Source organism: Mastomys coucha, unplaced genomic scaffold (assembly GCF_008632895.1).
Source record: "Mastomys coucha isolate ucsf_1 unplaced genomic scaffold, UCSF_Mcou_1 pScaffold21, whole genome shotgun sequence".
NCBI classification, from domain to species: Eukaryota; Metazoa; Chordata; class Mammalia; order Rodentia; family Muridae; genus Mastomys; species Mastomys coucha.
This window is the reverse complement of record NW_022196904.1, coordinates 138,583,059-138,604,318: the sequence shown is the minus strand read 5'-3', so window position 1 is coordinate 138,604,318 and position 21,260 is coordinate 138,583,059. Positions and strand designations below refer to the sequence as shown.

The following is a 21,260-nucleotide window of genomic DNA, read 5'->3' as shown; positions in this document are numbered from 1 at the left end:
ATCCTGGAACTCACTCTATAGACCAGGCTGGCCTCGAACTCAGAAATCCACCTGCCTCTGTCTCCCAAGCAAGTACTGGGATTAAAGGCGTGTGCCACCACTGCCTGGAGAGTTGCTTTTCTAAATGGACCAATAGTTGTGAGGAGATCATGGTTGTGCAGGACCATCATGGATAGACCAGGATTGAGAGCGTGATTCTTCCTCAGTTCCTTGTAAGACTCTGACTTTCACTTCTCCTGGTTTGAACCCAGGAAGAAAGCTCTGACTGGGTGGTAGAGCTAAGGACCTGTTAGACAGGTCTGCTTGGGCCTGGCTCCCCTCCCCCACCTGGGCAGGAAGACTGAAACTGCTGCTTGCTGGGCTTTGCCAAATCAGTTTCTCCTCAAGGATTACCTGCTCACTGCAGGCAGGCAGCTCCCCACCCATGAGCCAGCCACTGTGGGAACCATGCAGGTGGGGGCAGGCTCTGCTCAGCTTGCTGGGTGTGCTGCTTGCCTGCCAGGTCCTGAGCGTGCATGAAGGCTTCTTGCTCACTGAAGGCTGAATTGCCTGGAGGCCTGAGGGAAATAGACTGTGTCACAGTGCCTTGCCCTCGGCCTCGTGGCCACATTCCTGACTGGGAGGAGTAGGGAGTTTGCGTATGAGGCAGATGAAGTCTTTGGAAAGAGACAAATCATCCTTTTAACACCTTGAGTTTAGAATTGAATGTTTCATTTCACTTTTTTCAATCCTAGCCTAAAATTTTTCAGTGTGTGTGCCTAGTGTTCACAGAATGGTGGGCAAGGTTCCTTAGAGAGTCAGGCTTCTTGGCAGGCTCACTTGATATTAGCCAGGATCAGGAAGTGGGCTTCTTAACAGGCAGCCCCTTCTCACTTCCTGCCTCCATCTGAGGGACAGGACAGGCTTAGAAAGCCTGAGCACACATGAGGGACTCTGTTCACTCTGGACAGAACCCCAGAGCCTTTACAAGTGTGGAAACAGGTCCTAGGAGGGAGAGTGGTTTGTTCAAAGTTATGTAACTTATTTGGGCAGATTTGGGTCTTGACTAGATCTCCCCTGGGGCCCTTGGTACTTGCCCCATAGCCCTCACTTTAATGGCAGTTCTCCTTAGAAGACCTGTAGACTTCCGTGGCAGGAAGTGATCTGGGAAAGGACAGGTGGAAGGGCAGCAGGGCAGCAGGCTCAGCACACCAAAGACACTGGGTTCTTGCCAGGGACTATGACCATTCAGGTGCCAGAAGGCCCGAGGGGATGGATTGAAAACAGTAGGCAGCAGCATTCCAGCCCTGGCTCAGGTCAAAAGGGTCACATGGATCAGAGCTGGGTTAAGGGCTATTGGGTAACAAGGAAATCAGGCAGATATGACCCCATAATATTCCAGTTTGACTTAGAAAAGCATTTCTGGAGGCCCTGCTAGTGGCTGTTGCTGCTGTGCCAGGGCCCCGAGAACACAGAAGTAACTGAGTCCTGGAAACTTCCCTGAGGACTGCTTTTAGTTTTGTATACCACTGAGCAAGATAAGCATTGAGAGTTGCAAAGAAGATCAGCCAGTGAGCAGCAGCAGTCCTCTACAACTAAGCTGAGAACGCCTAGGGGAGCACAGTAGAGACTCAGCTAAGTAAGCTAGGTGGACACTACTGGAAAGCCTCCTGATGGGAATGAAGTCTGGCCTTAGCTCACCAGAAGGATGGATGGGAGCTCTGTGGAGGGAAAGGAACCCAGGGAAGGAGGAAAGCTACAGCAAAACCCTGGTGGTCTATAAACAATGCAAACCTTGAAGATAGGTGCCTGGGGCCCAGCTGCTGTCAAGGAAAAGAAGCCAGCCAGCCCTTCAGACAGGGTAGAAATGGTTATCAACTTTACATGTATATGTATATAAAGAAAAACATATACCTATATAGATATATTAGATGTATAAGTTGATTGTGTAGGAAGGGATAAGATAATTTTATTTTTATAAGTTTGCCTTTTTGTTTTGTGAATGCAATGTAGGTCAGAGGAGAACTTGGAGGAATCGGTTCTCTCTTTTCACCATTGAGTTTCTAGGGACCCATCACAGGTCATCAGTCTTGGCATTGTACCTATTTGTGCTGAGCCATCCTAACAGCTTGAGACAGAATTGTATGAAAGGTGTGTTTGGGGTTTGACTTTCTATCCCTAGTATACGGGGCACTTTGTTGACTGAATGCTCACTTGGTGCTCCCTCTACCACCACAAGCCATGTTGTACAGGAGGGGAGAGGCTTGTGTGTGTGGGTAGCAGGCTGTCTGAGGGTTTAGTCCCTGTGGGAGACTTTGCTTTGCAACAGTGTTAGCTGGAGACACTGGTACAGTGTTATGCCAGAGAGCAGGGTTTCTTTCCCTTTTCCATAGCCAAGACTCATGGGTCTTGGCTGCCACTAAAGGTTCTGGGGGGGTCAATGTGATGTAGTAGTTGGTGAAAAAGAGGAATCTAACCTTGCCCCCACCCCTACGCCAGACATTCCTGTTTGTCATCAAACAGCACCTCTCCGTGGTAGGTAGTCTTGGGTTCTGTTCTAGGGAGGGGAAGCACCTTCCTTTCTCTGCAGAAGCCTCATGTATAGCTTCTGCTCTGCACTTGACTGCAGACAGGATTCCACAGCACAGATAACAAGAGTCTCTCTTCCGTCAGTGTCATGGTGCTGAGACCTTACTGGAGATAACCCAGATGACCATGCTACAGGGCAAAGGATGAGAGACTGACCTCAGGCTACAAGGAAGCTGTGTCTGCCTTGAAGGCTTCGTGAGGCAGCTTTTACTGCTTCCCTGTCTCCCTCCAGAGATGTGCCGTATCATGCAAGCCTGCCTTTTCCCGGAGAGCATGCACCTGCAGTGTTCTAGTTTGAATAGGAGATTCATTCAAAGTTCTTGGCAGGAGCCCAGCCTACTGCTACCCAGGTTGGTTCTCCTCCCCTTTCTAGTTTGTTTGATGTGCTTGTTTGCTTGTTGCCCAGAGTTCTTAGGCAGCTGGTCTGCTCTGTAGTGGCTAGAGATTGGAGATCTTGCAGAGGGGACACGGCTTCCTTTCCTGGGGGTGGGGCTTAAAATTAGAGAATCATAATCTCTCCTCTTCCTCTTCTTCCTCCTCCTCCTCCCCACTCCCATGCTGCCAGGCAAACTGGAGTGACCAGCTCTGAGCGGGACTCGGCTTGCCTGCTTCACTGCTCTGTACAACAGCAGTGATCTGGAAGAGATTAATGGACAGTGAGCATATGAGCTCTGTACCACCTTGGACTAGCAGACTGATTCTCTTGTGAGTGGAGACTAAGGGCTCTTTAGAGGCAGTGGTGACCTCACCAAGTATCAGCCAGGTTTGCCCAAGGCTAATGTATTCTTTAACATCCTGGGAAATGAAGAATACTTCCACACACTCCTGCTACCCTGAAAAGCTAGGTCTTGGGTTGTCTGTGTCCTTGGAACCCCATGCAGTACAATGCCGCTTAACCAGGCTTACAAATCTCTAAGCTGGGTGGGTTTTTTGATTTGTTTTTTGAGACAGGGTCTTACTATGTAAACCAGACTGGCCTTGAACCCACAGAGATCTGCTTGCCTCTGCCTCCCAGGTGGCAAGATTATAGGTATACACCACCACGCCTGGCAAGACTGGATGCTATGCCCAGCTCACTGAATGTAACTGGATGTTACATTCAAGTTTTCTTTTTAAAAAAAAAAATTATAAAATGTATTATTAAATTGTATATATTTGGTATTTGTGATACGGCATATTGGTGTACTATGAGGTCTACATGAAAGTCAGAGGACAACTCACTGAAGTAGGTTCTTTCTTCCACCATGTAGGTCTCAGGGATCAAACTTAGATCATCAAGCCAGTCAGCAAGCACCTTTATCCTCTCAGCCATCTTGCCAACACTGCGTTGTTTCTTTAGTAGCAGCTGGTGGAGGAGGTACCTTCCCTGTCTCACAGGATTGTGGGTGGGAGGTTGGGAATGTGCTGCTCCTTGCTGGAAAAGGGATGTGGTAGGGGGCTTAGCACAGATTGCCAGTGGCTTCATCCATTCTGTCTTTGGCTGGCTAGAGGCAGTACCACCTTAGTCTTTTGCTGACCTCTATGATCAGCCAGGAAGCACCACTGGCATGAGAACCTAAAGCAGAGCCTGGCTTGCTGAGTGGGAGGACTGGTTACTTAGGGTCAGTGGAAACTGGACCTGGGGAGGAGTTGGTGGCAGAGCCAGAGGCCAGCTTCTGCAGCCTGACTGCCTGGAACAAAGGCCAAAAGCCCAGTGCCTTCCCTGCCTGTGTCTGGCTGGTGGCCATCATTATTGGGTTGACCTCCAGGTGCAATAGATGAACCTGACACTGCTGTCTCAGTCCTGTGGATCCTGGAGCTGGACCTCAAGGCAGTTTTCTTTGTCTTAGCAGTTCTGACATTGGTTAGGGCGAGGTGTGATCACTGGAAGGCCTGTTTTGGTGTTTTGCTTTTAGCTGAGAGTTTGATTCTCTGAAAATGGAACTCCTTTAAGTATACACTTGCCATATGTCCTCTTTGGGCTGCATGTGCAGCCCAGTGGTAAAGCCTTTGAGCTCCAGCACCTGAGTAAAAGTAAAATAATAGAAGCCCTCCCCACTTCTCCCCCTGGATGTACACATGCTTCTTAGAGAGTCAGAAAGGCTTTGCTTGGGTATTTATTCAAATTGGGACTTTTTTTCCGTTGACAGGTCTCACTACATAGCTCTGGCTGACCTAGAACTAGACCAGGCTGGCCTTGAACTCAGGGATCCACTTTCCTTTGCTTCTTGAGTTCTGGGATTTAAGATTACAGGTGTGTACCAGCACCACACCTGAACAACTTGGAACTTTATTGAAGCTTTTGTTTGTTTGTCTGTTTTTGTTTTTGTTTTTGTTTTTCAAGATAGAGTTTCTCTGTGTAGCCCTGGCTGTCCTGGAGCTCACTTTGAAGACCAGGCTGGCCTCGAACTCAGAAATCCACCTTCCTCTGCCTCCCAAGTGCTGGATGAGTGCCACCACTGCCTGGCACTTTTTAGAAGCTTTATGTCACTCATATGCTTAGCCTTCCATCTCACCTCAAGTAAACCAAACTAACATGTCATGTGCAGAGAGCTGGGGCAGAGTTACGAAGTGCCTCACAGTCACTAAAGGGGTCAGTCGTGTTTGGGGTAGGTAGCTGGTTTGGCTTTTGGTTAGAGATTTCTTTTTTGTTTTTAAGCAAATATTTCTTGGCAGGAGGCTTTTGTGTTCTCAGTGCTTGAAGGTTTGCCCCTCTGCTCCCCTCCCCTCCTCTTGGAAGGTTGTTTTAATCCTTTTGCTTATAAACAAGTGCAGTAAAACTTGTTGGCCAGGCTCACATGACCTTGTCTATCTCTTTGTGGGGAAACCAGCATCCGCATTAGATGCTACAGTCATGTGACCTGGTGGACTGTACAGGTAAAAGAGGGGAGATTCCAGGAGGAAGTGTGGGTCTGCCAAGGAATGTTTGTGGGATTCCTTGGTGAGGTCAGGTGGGAAGTGTTTCCTTCCGCCTCCCTTTTCTTATCTCAGCATTCCTACTCTAGCATTTCTTTTATTTCTTCTGTTCTCAGATCCTGTCTATAGGGGTCCACGACATGCAGCTGTTTTAGGAAACTGTCTGAGGCAGATGCCAGCTAGTTCACAGAAGAGCAACACTAATGCCTCTGAATCTTATCTTCCTAAATAGGTATCCTGTTAGTAGTGGGCAAGTGGTGATAGGAGCCTAGCTGCCACAGAGTGCCTTTTGGGAGGGACAGTCAGGAACTGAGCACTCACCATCACACATGCACATACACACAAGTTCTCCTCTTCAAGGCTGAAAGGCAGCCTGAGCTTTTAGTAAGTATTGGGGTGTACCCATGCAGCAGTGTGTGTATGCACATGCTACATGAGTGTGTGCACATGTGTCTGAAACACTAGTCAGGTTTCCTGCTATGACTGTTCATGTGCAGAGATTCTAGACTCATATATCTAGAAAGTCCTGGCAGGCTGGCAACACTGTGCCTGAGGGGCTGTGGTGTACTCTGGGTTTTTGTAGGGTGGGATGTTTTTGTTTAAAGTGCTTTTTGTCAGGGGAGCATGGCATGGCCTTTTATGGAAAGGATTAAACAGTTGAGCTACTGGGAGCTGTCTCTAGCTCTGTAAAAAACCCAAGTCCCAGTCTGAGTTGTATGAGATGACCAGAATCTGGCCTCTGACTACAGATTTTTTCTGGACCTGTTTGAGAAGAGCAGTCTCCTCTTGGAGGTGCACTGCATCTGTCTGTGGTAGTTACTGGGTAAAGAAGTTCAGGCTGTGACTTCTGGCAACACAGAGGATAAGTTAGGAATGGTGGAATTATGGTAATGACCGCCAGTGTACTTGAGCATTTAGCACAGGATTATTCAGAGAGCTTGGGGTGGAGTTGGATATTTGGTAATTTCTGATTTTATTGTTTTTCTTTTCTTTTTGGTTTTTCGAGACAGGGTTTCTCTGTGTAGCCCCAGCTGTCCTGGAACTCACTGGCTGGCCTTGAACTCAGAAATCCACCTGCCTCTGCCTCCCCAGTGCTGGGATTAAAGGCATGCCTGCCTGGCTGGTTTTACTGTTTTTAAGACTTCTGTTTAGAAGCCTCTTTGTCTTTGATGAGTAAGTAGCATGGCTGGGTGGAGGAATAGAATGGGTAGTATTCTGTGCCCAGCGTGATTGTAACTCCAGGTAATTTCCCATGCTCATTCATTGCCAATTAGAACTTCCTTTTAGAATATGGCATTCACATTCCACTCTCGGGGTTCTTTTCTTCCCTGCCCTCAGGAAATTCAGAGGTGGATAGCTACAGATGTGGCTGCCTGCCTCCTTCAGAATAAACCGGCATCCTCTCAGTCTTGTGTAACCGTCCATCTAACAAAACCTAAAGTGACCCACTTCTCCTCAGCACACCATGGATCCTGCAGGTCCCTGTCAAGGGTCAGGAAGCCCAGAGCTAGATGCTGTCACCTGGCTGACCTGGCTCTTCCCTGCATCGTTCATTTCTCTTAGAAGCTGGGATAGTCATGTCTTCCTGGGACCCTGAAAAGACACATGTAGTAAAAGATGACTGTGATCTGCATCGCACACCATAACCCCTGGCTGAAAGTACTTGCAGCTAGGTCCTCTCCAAAAAGCAAACGGCCATTACTGTCAGTAATTGAATATTTGCCCACTCCTCTGACTCTAGGCTTAGAATGGGAAGCTGAGGCTTGTAGGAGGCTTGGACCTTCCAGGCTTCACCTGACTGTCGACAGCCCACCGGTACAAGATACCTGTTTCAACCCTGGCGACTTAGTAATAGGGCACAGCAATGTCTACCTTCAGCCCAGGGTGGCAGATAGACACATCCCCCTTGCTTTGGTTATGCTATAGGGAAGCCAGCTCTAAGGAATATTGGCCCCAGGTGTTTCAAGACAGTCAGAGGTCACTTCCCTCCCTCTAGTTGGACATTTTCTTTCCTGTCCGTCTTGCAGTAGCTCTTCTCTTCTGTGAGGCAGCAGACATTCAAAATGCTGGTTTCTATCTGGGTTCCTGTCTCCTCAGTCAGTCTCTCCTATTCCACTGCAAGCCCCAGCCATGCCAAGAGGTTTTGAATGATCCTTGTTCAAGCCCCTTGTGTTACACTGTCACCAAGATTTAGAAGACTAGGGTATTGTGTGTATGGTACCCAGAAAGCAGTGGCCCATCAGTGGGGTCCTATTGGTAAGGTTTCTCAGAGGGAACTTCAGCATTGCTGGACAGTGGCCCATCGTCAGGCTTATGGTAGAGTCAGCATACCACTGAGCTCCCTGTAAGCCCCACCCCAGCTCCTAGAAAGGAACGTAGGACAAGTGGGGAAATTCTGGAGGAATACACTGTAGCCAGTTATACCTGCCTGAGTGTTCTCTTTAGTCAGTCGCAGGAACTAGCATATATATAAAGTCCCAGATGCCAAATACTAAAGATGAAAAGACACCCCTTTCTTCCTCACAGGGTGCTTGCCGGAAGCTGTACTAGACTGTGATGGTCCTGAGTCACAGGTGTGCCCAGGATATCCAATACAGTGGATTTACTCTATGGTCTGACAGACCCCACCCCCACCCCCATGGCTCAGGTTCTTTCCCATTCTAGTTGGCTGTCTACAGAAGATGGGCATGTAGCACCTCTGCCTATTAGGGCAAGAAAGCCTGGCTTCTGGAAAGAGCAACTGGTTGAATGTTTAACAGTCGCTTCAAGGAAGTAGCCACACTGTGGAAAGTCTGGTCTGATGGAGGCACTTGTGAGGCCAGGATTAGTGACAGCCTTTGGTGGTTTCTGAAACCTTTCTCCTTCTCAGGCTGACCTCTGGTCACAGTGACTTCTGGGGCAGTGAACAGCCCTGGTGGTTTTCTTCTGTCTCTCTCCTTCAGCTCCCTCTGTGAACTTGCAGGGTAGGAGGCAGTAGTTTTTATTCTTGTAGGAAAAGGTGAAGTGGGAAAGAGGCATGATTTTTGTTCAGCACTTTCCAGCAGCTGCTGGAATTGGGTAAGACCTGGAAGCCTGCTTCCTAGCCTGGGGCTGGCTGTACGCCTAGGCCTGAAACCTCCATAAGGATGCCACATTAGGCAAGTCAAGAGCAAAGGGTTAAGTTCCTATCAGGTAGAAAGACTGTTGCATAAATGCTGAGGTAGTTTTTTGTTTTTTAATTTTTTATTTTTTTTTTTTAATCTCATGTTCATGCTTCTTTGTTGCTTTGCTTTGGCAAAGCCCCAAGAGGAGCTGGGAGATCCTGGGAGAAGATGGTGTGCTGGATGAGTCACTGAGCTCCCCGCCACTGCTGCTGTGTTTAGTTCCTGCGTGCCTCACTGTAGCAGGAGGCATTCTGGGGAGGGGCAGGGTGGGAATGCAGCTCTGTGGAGTGGGACAGGGCATTTTGGGAGCATCCTAAGGTTTGACAAGGCTTGTAACCAACCAGAGCACCGGTTTAAGCAGGAAATGCTACAGCAACAGCACTCTCCTTGTAGCCGATACGAATGTCTCCTGCAGTCTTTATGCAATAGTTGTCACTTCCCTGATCAGTAACTCTTTGAAATAGTTCACATGCTGTTTTCCTAGCAAACCAGGAGGGGCTGAATGTAGAGAGGCAGAGAGAAGAGCTGTCTAAAGTGGGAGGCCTGATTGCCATGAGAGGCAGGATTCCCCTTTGAGGAAACAGGGAGCCAAGGAGCAGATGGGATATGCTGCCTTGCTGATCCCTAGCTGTCTGTGATCTCCAGTTTCTATTAGTGACTGGTGAGCAAGAGCCCACCTGGTTGTTGTAAGCTGGGAACATGATCTGAAGACACACCAACTCTTCCCCTTTTTGAGTCAAGTATTGTAGGTTGACCTTGAACTTGCTCTGTAGAGAGGAAATTACCTTGAACTCAAGAGTCCTACTTCCACTTTCTGAGGATTGTAGTTGTCTGCAATCCAGTTTTTATAGTGCTGGTATTGAGCCAATGGGCTTTGTGTATGCTAGACAAGCACATTATTGTTTCTTCTATGGCAGACACCAGGCTAGCTAGCCCATAAGCTTCCCTGGCAGTTTTCCTGTCTCTGTTAGGAATATAGATGGCGTACCATCACGCTTGGCTTTCACATGGGTGTTGGAGGATGGTGTTTAGATAGTCAGGGCTTGGATAACAAACACTTTGACTCTGAGCTACTACACCACCTCACTTTGTTCTTGCTGTTTTGTTGTTCTTAGGACAAGCTCTTGCTGGGTAAAACTAGGCTAGCCTAGAATTAACAGTAACCTAAGATAGCCTGGAACTCATGGCAGTCCTTGTGCCTCTGAATGATGTGATTACAAGGTGTATTATTTCACATAACTCCTCTTGTCTTTCTTTGTCTTTGAGATAAGGCCTCATCTAGTCCAGGCTGGTCTTGAACTTGCTGTGTAGTAGAGGAAAACCTTGAACTTCTGATGCTTCTTCCTATGCCTCCTAGTGCTAAGGAGTATGACACCATGTCCAGTTTTATACTGTGCTTTGAGTGGAATCCAGGGCTTTGAATATTCTGAGCAAGCTTTCCAACAAGAGTTACATCCCTGTCCACTCCCAACATGTTTTCTCTCTTTCTTTACCCCCCGCCCCAAACCCCCTTCCTCTCTTCCTCCTCCTTTTTGAGACAGAGTCTTATGTAGCCCTGATTGGTGGACCTGAATGCCAAATGTAGCTTAGGGTATCCTTGAAATCACAAAGATCTACCTGTCTTGGGTTGCCCTAGTACTAGGATTAATTAAAGACATAGGCCACCACACCTGTCTTTTTAAAAATATATATATATTTATATATTATTTAGCTATAGCTGTGTGTCTCTGCATATCTATATGTGCACCATATGTGTGCAGGTGCCCAAGAAGGTCAGAAGAGGACATGAGATTCCCCTAAACTGGAGTGGCAGGCAGTTGTGGACAACCTGATGTGGGTGCTGAGAACCAAACCTGTGTCCTCTGCAAGAGCAGCAAGTTTTTCTCGTCCTACCAGCCACTGAGCCAGGTTCTAGCTGTCTTGGAATTGAGACCAGAGATCTGCCTGTCTGCTTCCTGAGTGATTAAAGGTGTGTGCTGTCACCACCGGCTAGTACTCTAACTGCCAGGTCATTTCTCCAGCCCCCAGCACATTTTCTCTTCGCCCTGCACAGTTATTTAGTATTTTACTGAATATTGTGCTAAGCATTCTGGGCTACGAATAAGACAAACCAAAATCCCTCCTTTTGACAGACACTAAATTAACCAAATGTTCTGAAAAGGAGGAAGTGACTTTTCTGGTAAGTTGTTTTGACCTTCCCACCTCTTCCCTTGTCAGGGGAAGGCAACTTGTAAGGATCAAGAAACTGCATACTCTATTCTACAAGTACTTTGACATGAACTAGTTAGGTGTGGGCACTATTACACATTTGAAGGTGAACAAGACACTATTGAGTTTGCAGAGTTTGAAGGGAGTTAAGATATTGGGGACACAAAAAGAAATGATACAAGTCGTGTGCTCTAAAGTCCAGAGAAGGGAATAGCTCCTAGCTATAAAAGTGTTCAACTTTGAGATTAACAGGGGAGCAGAGCTTTCTTCCTGGATTGCTTAAAGGAGAGTACGGGATACTAGATGGAGCCCTTCCTTCCTTGTAGTATGTATACATCTGTGTTTCCTGTGAGGCAGCCAAAGTCGATCCCACTGCCAGTCAAACTTGAGTGGCAGTCTCCCACTACGCAGCAGTAGAACTGGCCATGGAAGCCCAGAGTCCAAAGAATATATCAGAAACAAACCTCTATTCAAAGAAAAGGGGGTGAGCCTAAGAGGAAGCCCCTGCACTCCAGCTGCACTGCTCATACTTTCAGGGTTCCCTGTCAAGTGAGTCAAGCCTTTCTGTTGCCGGCTGCCTCCTGCTTCACCCCCACCCCCATCCTCCAAAGCCTAGGCTGCTGGCAGCCTGGTTCTCCTGTGATATAGAGGAACTCACTGGTCTCCATGGTTACAGTAACCCACTGGTACAGGAGGAGCCAAATGAAGTGCAAGGCTGGCAATGTGAGCTTTCCCCAGCCTTTGGAACAGTGTGGTACCGGTATGTTGGCTGTTTGACTGTTTCTGGAAGGAAGGAGTTAAGGCACTAACAAGAAGGGAAATGTCTCTGGAGGGCCATCTTTATTTTCCTTTGCACTAGACAGTGGGTAGCAGCGTGGCTGCCCTCTTCCCTTAAATGCCTCTTGGAAAGTGGCTTCATGTAAGGAAGGAGTCTTCTACCTCATACTGTTGCTATACCAGAGATTCGACTTTTCCTTTTTCTAGAAGGAATTCCAGGGTAGTGAGAATCAGCTCAGCTACACTGCTATTTGCAGTCAAGTTCTTGAAGATTGTAGGTCTCCTCAGGGCCTATGAGTGGGAAATAGAAGTAAAAAGAGGTAACCAAAAACATTACCAAGGCATTACTGAAAAACAGATAGTGTGGCAAGCATGGATATTCTCTTGAGCCTGTGAAGTGAGCATCCTTCCTTAGGTTCCAATTTAGAAGACTCACCATAACCCTGCTCTGGCATGGTCAGCCTAGTTGGTAGCAAGGGTTGCTTCTGAGCCCTGCCTGTTCTCACGCCACTTCTTATATATACAGTAGGCAGAGTCTAGGTACCTTCTCACTTTGATTCAAGAAGACAGGTGCCCAAGCTCAATGGACTTTTCCAAATGACCCTAGCCAAATGGGTTGATGGTTTATAATGGCTTTCTGAGCACCAGTACCCCAAGAGACAAGTGAACAGATTCAGGGATGAGGGACTAGAAACTTGTGTGTGCTCTGGGTATCCAGTAGAATTCCTAGTGCTCTGAGAGGAGTCTATTATCTCTAGTGGCCCTGAAGACTTAAGGTTGAGGATTATTGGTCATTATGGCTATCAGGCATGAAAGGGGTGAGAGCTCTCAGCTCACTTCATGCTGCCTACTCTTCTCAGGCAGGCTCTGATCGCTGCTATGAGGCTTTGTGGCCTGTAGGCACCCCTCACTGCTAGGCTGCCCTTCTGTTCTCTCTGCTGTGGGATGAGGATTGTAGCACAGACAGTGTTGATTAGTAAACCACAGCGATGGCTTCAGTTGCGTGATCTGCTGGTATTCATAGTCCAGGAGGCATCTACCCTGGCTGGAGAAAACAAGCAGCTCTTTGAAGACTTGTTACAACAGAATGATAGGAGAATGGAGGTGTTCTCCAAGTTAACATATCTCAAGGAATTTGAGGGGAGAGCTTCCTACAAGGAAGTACAGAGCAGTTTTCATGTTCTCTCCTACCCAGAATGCTCCTGGTATATGGACTATTGGCAGTTGAGAATGACAGTTAAGCCTGGGGACTTGTTCTAGCCCCATAACTTCATCTGAGTCCTATCTCATTTCTTCCTAGCTTCTCTCTTAGAAGGTCAGTGCTTGTTACTTCAGTTGACAAAACTCCAATTTCCCACACCAATTCTGTCACATTGCAAAGCCTGGGGATTGAGAAAATGAAGCTGTTTGGTATCGCCCTGACTTATGACTCTGCCAGTGGCTGGAAAGGTGGGTGGTCCTAGACAGGTCAAGCTTGAGCCCAGGATCTGTCCATTTCTCTTTCCTGAGACCAGGACCTACTAGGGAGGGTGAGAGGAGAAGGGGTGCTCCAGGATAGCCCCCTGCAGCAGTCCTTATCTCTGACATCAGTCCCTGAGTCTCTTTTACCCCCTCCTACTACACGTGGAGAGGAGGGTGAGACCAAATCTCCATCAAGAAAGGTTGGGGTGCCAGCCTGGTCTACAGAGTGAGTTCTAGGACAGCCAGGGCTACATAGAGAAACCTTGTCTCAAAAAAACAAAAAGAAAGGTTGGGGCAAGACTGGGAAAGGGGCCTGACTTGAAGAGTGGGTGGGTACTGCTTTGGTAAGAGGGGCAAATATGCCCTTGGACTCTGCCCTGAGAGGTTGGGGAACCATAGTTATGTTTTGTAATCTGTAGTGGTGTAGCGGTTTCTTGACGGAAAAGGAGGCTTGTAGAGACAGTTTTAGAATTTTGTTTTTTTGTTTTTTTTTTTCTGGACAGGGTTTCTCTGTGTAGCCCAGGCTGTCCTGGAGCTCACTCTGTAGACCAGGCTGGCCTCAAACTCAGAAATCCACCTGCCTCTGCCTCCCAAGTGCTGGGATTAAAGGCGTCAGCCACCACCACCTGGCTTTTGGTTTCTTTTTAAAAACATAGAAATATAAGAATATATTTTTCATTTAATTCTAGCTGGGAGACATGGGCCTACTTCAGACTGTCCACAGCGGCTGACTATGGTTTGCCTTGTGCTCTAGCAGGGGTGAGATTTTACAAGCTGCAGATAGTTTGACTGTGTGACATTTGGAATTCTGGGGACTTTTTAGAGGGATATAAATGCTAGGGCCCCAAGAGGTAGGTGAGGTAGGTGGGTGGGTGGGTGGGTTGTTGGTTGGTTGTTGTTGGTTGCTGTTTGTTGCAGTTTGTTAAGTAGTTGGGTACAAAGAAGAAACAAGTTAGATTGCCAGCACACTTGATGCCCCTAAGGCATCCCTAGCAGGAAGTAGCCTAACAGTAACATTGCCCCCTTCTGACCCTTGACTTTATTCAGGGATCTCTTTCCTTTCTCTGTCCTTTTTTCTCCTATCTAGTGTTAGGGGATTGAAAGAGTGGAAGAAAAGGCGTGGAGAAGGGAGGAAGAAAGAAGAATCTACAAAGTAGCCAAATTCTGGCTACAGAGGCTGGATGTATGGTAGACATTTCTGCTCTCCTGAGTGGCGTGGTCTCTCAGGTATGCTTAGGTGCCAGGAGGACAAAGGAAGCCTTGGATGTTCCCAGAAGGGGCAGTGGATAACCAAGATGAGGTCTTTACACAACTGTTAACAAGAAAGACCCTAGCCTGGAGTGTTACAGAGAGCAGCAAAGAGGCTGCAGGTGTAACACGGGTGAGCTGGCAATGGCGGGAATGAGAAATTCCCCCCAAAGTCATAGCGATTTTGTTGTTTGGTGCTTATGGTGAACAAGGGGTCTTAAGGACAGATGTGCAGATCAGGACTAGAAAGAAGGGGACATTTAGATTGTTTCAGCCTTTGCACAGAAGTTAGGGAGAAGACCTTCTTTCTCTGTCATATGTAAGGCTCACCCTCAAGGGAATTTCGCATGTTCCCAGCCCTCCTGAAGTCACACTGAAATGTTTGTCTTAGTGCAGCATGCATTTTCTCAGGTTGAGTGCTGAGTTTGAGGAAGTAGGAGGTCCAGTTGCCACTGTGGGATTACTGGGGTCTGCTTGCACCCAACCTGCTTTGGTACTGGACAAGATTTGCTAGTCGCCCTTCTGAGTTAGCACATCTGAGTCACACGTCATGTTAGAAGCCTTGTTGATCTGCCCCTACCCAGGTTTCTCTCACCTGTTGCAGCAGGTGAGATAAGGGCTTTAGGACAGCCCAGTCTGAAGTCTGCTCTTCACTCTCTCCAGCTGCTGTTACCAGCAGAGCACCTTGGGGAGGGTGGGGCAGCCCACTTCCGGGGACGGAGGGAGGGGGAAGGGAGAAGGAAGTTGTTTTAAACCCGCCCTTAGGTCTCCCTTCCTGCTTGCCCATCTCTTCCTGCTCCTTTCCCTCTCAACTAACTTCTGATGTACCATCCTGGACTGTACACTCTTTCTGACGACTCAGCCTTACCAAGCATAGGCTTTGTCTCTGTAGCTCTCTCTGCCAAACCCAGTCTCTTTCTGCTAGTGGTGGTTTCGGTTGCAACACAGTCTAGGTTCCCAGGCAGGAACTGCTCTGCCTGGCTGCTACGCTTTTTACTGAGGAGGTGGTGGAAGGTGTCTGCCTGGTCTGTGCTGGCTGAGTAAGGGTGGCTGGCTGAGCCGGCAGCCCCCGCCCTGGGCCTGGCTCATCCCGGCCTCTGTACTTTGCCCTCGCTGCCTGACAGGTTCTGCTGAATGGAAGTTGCTGGTAGTCCTTGTCCCCTTCTCCGGCTGGGTATGTTTTCCCCATTATGCCCCTGGAATTATCTTTGAACAAAATCCTAGAGGAGTTGCTAAGTGGAGTTGGGTACTAGCACCAGGCAGTCAGATTCTCAGGGAGGGCATCCGGATGTCGAAGAGGCATTGGCTATGAAGGAGAAAAGGAAAACAGGCAGATACCAAAAGATCTTTGGCCTCACCAGCCAAAGGCAAGGAAACAGGCTGTAGAGGGGGTACCATAGTAGTAGTCCAGCTGAGACCTAGGACAAGAGCCCAAGGGGCCCTTTCTTTACTTTCTTTACTTCCTTCAGCTTACTCTGTGTTTGGCCAGGAAGTGCCTGCTCTCCCCCTCCCCAGCCCCCATCTCCTAATCTGACCTTTGCCAGTCTGCAGAAGCCACAGTACACTTGAGGGCTGGCCCTGAGTGAGCCCGCAGAGCATGGCTTTTCAAAGTTGGTGGCAGCCATCAATATTAGAGCAAGGGGCTGTGCCTTGCCGAGTCAGTGCTGGGCCTCTGGGGTGGAGGCTATCTTTGGGCAAGCCTGGTAACATAAGCTCCCAGTCTGAAAGTCTCTGTGGGTCCAGTAGGGGGAAGATTCTGCCATCTGTCCATCACTAACCCCAGAGTACTTTTGACTGTTGTTCTAGATTCTGTTGTTCTGTAGGGCTACTTAGAAACCATGAAGACGACTTGAGAGCCACGGGGGTTCTTTTACTGAGGAAGCCAGGGGCCTGGCTAGGGTATAATATGGGTCATAGCTCTGGTGGTGTACATCCTGCTGTAAACAGGGAGACTGAGTATGGGGAGGGCAGCAGGGCTTAGCCAGGTCTTGCTTTGTGGTCCAGAAGAACAGCTAAATCTCACCCCATCACCTATTCAGACCTGGATAGATGGGTCTGGTCTGAACCACAGGAGGAGAATTCTCTCTCCATAATGGCCACCCCACTCTATCTTACATCAGAGCAGCAGCAGGAGAGGGTGGGAGTTACCTCACTTGGGTCCTTGGCTCAAGAGGCAGTGTCTGCACAGTTTTACTTTCTCCCATCTTTCCGTGCTCTTCCCTATGGGTTTTCCTCACCCTGTCCCATTTCTCTGCTAGAAAGTATCTGTGTACTGAAGAAATAGTGGGGTCAGAGAAATACTGGCTTAAGCCCTAAGAGTTGGATGGCTCAGATCTAAAGAGGGGTTTGTTGACTGGAACAGGGAACATGGAACAGATATCAGAGATGGCTTATCTCCTTGTGTCCTAATCAAGAGCCCTCTCTCGCTGTGCTGGGGACCATCTTTTCATAGGTGTCCCACCTGGATGCCTGGCACCTCTTCTTTCTTCTTAAGAAAGCCTGTGATAGTCAACAAACAGTTCTGATTGCATTTCACCAGGCCTGGAGATTAGCAGGGGGCTTAGTTTGGATACTTGTTACCCCTAAACATCTCTGTGAGACCATAGTTGGCTTAGCAGACTCAGCCTGAGTCCAAAAGTTTACTGACAGGAGGACTTAAGAATAGCATTTGGAGACATAATAGTTGCTTAAAAAACAAAAACCATGGTCCCATTATATAGCCTAGGCCGGCCTTTCTCTGTAACATAGGCTGCCTAGGGGGTTGCTTTTTATTTAAAGTTGGATAAAACAGTTGACACATGTTCTCTCTTTTGCCAATGAAAGATAGAAAATGTTTTATTGCCACTTTACAGATAAGGAAACTAAAGTTAGTAGGTGAGGAGCTATGGCTAGAACCCCCAGCATGAATGCCAGCACGGTCATCCTGGGGTGGCTCTCTCCCCTTCAGGAAGATGCTGATAGCAAGAAAGTTAACCTGAGCTGAGTAGCTCTGGGGGTTTGGGTCAAGTTATCTACACTGCTAATCCTAACCCGTAAGGAAGCAAGCATAGGGCAGGCTTGTGTGCTACTGCTTGAGGTATAACAACAGCTGAGCCCAGGGGAAACCTGGCTGGAGCTCCCTAGCTTGTGCTTCAGAGCTGCGAGGGGACAGCTTCTTATGTTTATTTAGTGTGAGAACTGCAGGTCCTTGGGCTTCAGCCCTACCAAGTTCCTGCTGTCCTTGGTTTCTGCCCTTGGAAAAGGGGTGTCACAGGAACTTAGAGTAAAAGTTACCAAGGGGTTAGAGCATCAACTCAGTGGTCAAGAACATAAACTGCGGGAGGCAGAGACAGGAGGATTTCTGAGTTCGGGGCCAGCCTGGTCTACAGAGTGAGTTCCAAGACAGCCAGGGCTACACAGAGAAACCCTGTCTCGAAAAACCAAAAAAACCAAAAAAAAAAAAAAAAAGAAAAAGAAAAAGAAAAAAAAACCATAAACTGCTATTGGAGTGGACCTCAGATGAAATAGTGGTTTACAACTGCCTATAACTGTAGTTCCAGAGGATCCAGTGACCTCTTCTGACTTCAGTGGCTTATCCACACGTGTGGTGCATAAACTTAGGCACTCACACAGACACATTTTTTTTTAAGTTGTCAAGAAAAGGGTCTGGTGTTAGATTGGGAGAACACTTGTCTAGTATATGAGAGATCTCAGGTTTAATCTCTAGCACCACAAAAAAGAAAGTTGCCAAAGAATGTGCCCACCTAGCAGCTGAGGCAGAAGGGAGGTTTCCAGTTGTTTGGTGCCCTGAGGGCAGGGGGAGCACTGAATAGCAGTTTGGGGGTTGGAGGGGATGGGGCTAAGAAGAGGAGACATTAGAAGCTAGGCTTCTGAGACTTGTGAATGGTTTCAAAGTATCATTTAGAAATAGCTGCAGATAAACTGCCCTTTTTTTTTTTTTTTTTTTTTTTTGAAGTATGAGTCCAGGGTTCCTTGGAGAAGGTTTATGAAGCAGATTCTTAGGGGAAAAAAATCTATTTGTCCACCCTCTGCTGTGGACAGCTACAGCTTGACAACAGTGGGACTTGAGGAATTGTAACAGAGATGACATTCCCTCTTGATAACTATGAATCTGCATCTGCCTCTCTAGGTTTGTACGTAGTAGTCAAGGGGGCCTTTGGTTGTCCATGTCCAAGGGCTTCTGGGGTCTTAGTTAGCAAATCAGGAAAGCTAGCACACAGCTGCTGCACCCACCAAGGTCCTGAATTGACACCCTACCACATCTTGCTAAGGCACCTCAGACAGTTCCCTGTGTTGACACAAGCCCTTTCTCTGTGGCTTCTGAAGGCCTTCCTTAGAGTCAGGAGGGGATCTGAGGGAAGAAACTGGGCCCTGCGCCTCCAGTCACCCTGCTGCCCTCCTCACTGTCTCCCTAAAGACTCCAAGGTGGCTCTGCCTGGCTGTGGTTCAGGTTGTAGAACCAACTTTCCAGTGTGCTCAGATGTTCTCTGAGAGGTGAATCAGGACTCAAAGCTGGGGTGAAGATTCCCTTTGACATTGGAGTATAATTCACATACCATCTACCCATTCAACATACAGATGAGTGGCTTTTATTAAATTTTGTGCTGTTTGCATTCAAAACATTTTCATTGCTGGGTGGTGGTGCACGCCTTTAATCCCAGCACTTGGGAAGCAGAGGCAGGTGCATTTCTGAGTTTGAGGCCAGCCAGGTCTATCGAGAGTGAGTTCCCTCTCGATAACTATGACTCTGCATCTGTCTCTCTAGCTTTGTGTATTCTGGACAGTCAAAGAGAGTCAGATAAGATGGTCCTTTGTGGCCAGCTTCTCTGTCTCTTCAAGATTCTTTGGAACAGCATGTATCAGTACTTCCTTTCATATGATCAACTCTTATTCCACTGTAGTGTTAGGCCACATTCATCCATTGATAGTTGATTTGTTTCCCCTCTAGCATTGAGAATTATGACCATTCTCAATTCAGTGACCATTGAGGCACAGGAATGTCTTCATACCTATTTTCATTAAAACTATGCACTTTGTATGTAGCTACTGCTGCTTCTCAGCTCATTTGCACCATTGAATACAGGAGAGCAGAGCAGGGCAGGCTGTTGCACTACACAGACCAGTTGTTGAATTCATTCGTTGGACAGTGATTCCGTGAGTACTGTCAGGTGTGCGCGATGTGATGTGTCAGTGAATAAAGAATAGTATAGGGCGGTGGTGGCGCACGCCTTTGATCCCAGCACTCAGGAGGCAGAGGCAGTCGGATTTCTGAGTTCCAGGACAGCCAGGGCTACACAGAGAAACCCTGTCTTGAAGAAAAAAAAAAAAGAAGAATAGTATAGGCTGTCTTTGTGGGTTTCCAATCTCATTGGATACATCAATAAACAAATGTAAAGAATAACTAGTAGAGACTAATGCTAAGACCTGGGTGATGGTGAGTTTGAAGTGGTTAGACCATTTGTTCCTGCAACTAAGAACCAGCATTCCTGGAGTGTGAGCAGGGCTGTCAGAGACAAGGTCTCCCAGCTATGATGAGGGCAGAGACTCTACTAGGTTGCTAACAGTGGCTAGTAGTGGGTGGTGGTGCTGATGAGGTACAGCTCTGGTCCTGAGCTCTGGCTTGTACAGGATCTTAGCCCTGACCTTATGCTATATGCCTTTGCAGTGAAAACTGGCTGTGATGCCCTCCCTTCCCTATCCTCTTCCCCTGCCTTATGATTATTTGTATTCCTGCCACTCTGCTTTGGAGTCTGCCCCTGCGCCCAGCCTCTTGCAGTTTTTTCAGAGCTGAGAGTAGTGGTAGACAGAACTGGAGGGGCAGCCTGTAAAGGCAATGTCTGTTTCCACCCTGCAGCCCACCTTGGGACACCTTGATTCCAAGCCCAGCAGTAAGTCCAACATGCTGCGGGGCCGCAACTCAGCCACCTCTGCTGACGAGCAGCCCCATATTGGCAACTACCGGCTCCTTAAGACCATTGGCAAGGGTAACTTTGCCAAGGTGAAGTTGGCCCGGCACATCCTGACAGGGAAAGAGGTGAGCACTGGGGTTGGGGCAGTGGTAGCAGCTCCTATCCCATTGACACTCCTAACAGGCAGTGCTCAGACTGTTCTTGCAGCTAGGCTCTTGTTAATCTGCAGAAGTGAGATCTGATAGGTATGCTAGGAGCCAAGCATGAGAAGGAGAAGAACATGCACTGGAGAAAGTAGCATTAGGTCCTGGTTTAGTCTGATCAAGAATGTGATACCAGGCTTTTGTTTGATGTCCAGGTGGCTGTGAAGATCATTGACAAGACCCAGCTGAACTCCTCCAGCCTACAGAAAGTAAGTCCCCGGTACCATCTGCTGACCCTACAAAATCGCTCTCTAAAAATTTTATCCCTTCAAGCCAGGTGGTGGTGGTACAGAGACAGGAGTATCTCGGAGTACGAGGCTAGCCTGATCTACAGAAGAACTTCCAAGACAGCTAGTGCTACACAAAGAAACCCTATCTTGAAAAACAAACACCCAAAAAACTTCTGCCCTTTCCCTATGGTTCTGGTTGGGTTCCCTGTGGCAGTTCTATCCAGTAGGCCTCCTGGCCACAAGCAAGAGCTCTTCTGAAGTCTTCCAGCTACTTGGCCCTGTCTGACCTACTTCCTGATCATGTTATCTCCTGGCCTGTGTCCAGTTCTCTACAGAAACACATGTCTATAGCATTGCTGGAGGTGTATGCAGACCCAAGCGCTGAGTGATCCAGTGGAGTTGCCCTAGAAGTTCGGGGATAAGGAAGCAGAGCCTACCCCTGGATCTTTGCTGGCTCTGTTTCAGAGAGGAGCTATGAGAGACTTGAGTTCTAAGTCTGTGTGTGACCATGGTGCACAGATTAAAGGCACTCAGCTTTATTCCTGATCTCTAGGCTCTCGCTGAATACTCATTTTGTGAGTAAGTGGCTTTAGCTAGGTAAAGTTGAACTTTTCTTCT

The 21,260-nt window shown here is 47.9% G+C and overlaps 1 protein-coding gene across 17 annotated transcripts in view; it reads left to right on the top strand.

Moving 5' to 3' along the window:
• Mark2 (microtubule affinity regulating kinase 2) overlaps positions 1–21,260 on the top strand; it is a 64,973-nt gene that overhangs the window by 29,315 nt on the left and 14,398 nt on the right. For 10 of the 17 annotated variants that reach the window (XM_031389530.1, XM_031389524.1, XM_031389540.1 and 7 more), the window contains 2 exons: positions 20,155–20,334; positions 20,568–20,621. In XM_031389530.1, the coding sequence (XP_031245390.1) occupies positions 20,200–20,334; positions 20,568–20,621 (189 nt within the window). In that variant the 5' untranslated portion in view covers positions 20,155–20,199. The other 7 variants (XM_031389531.1, XM_031389532.1, XM_031389528.1 and 4 more) reach the window with 7 other exon arrangements.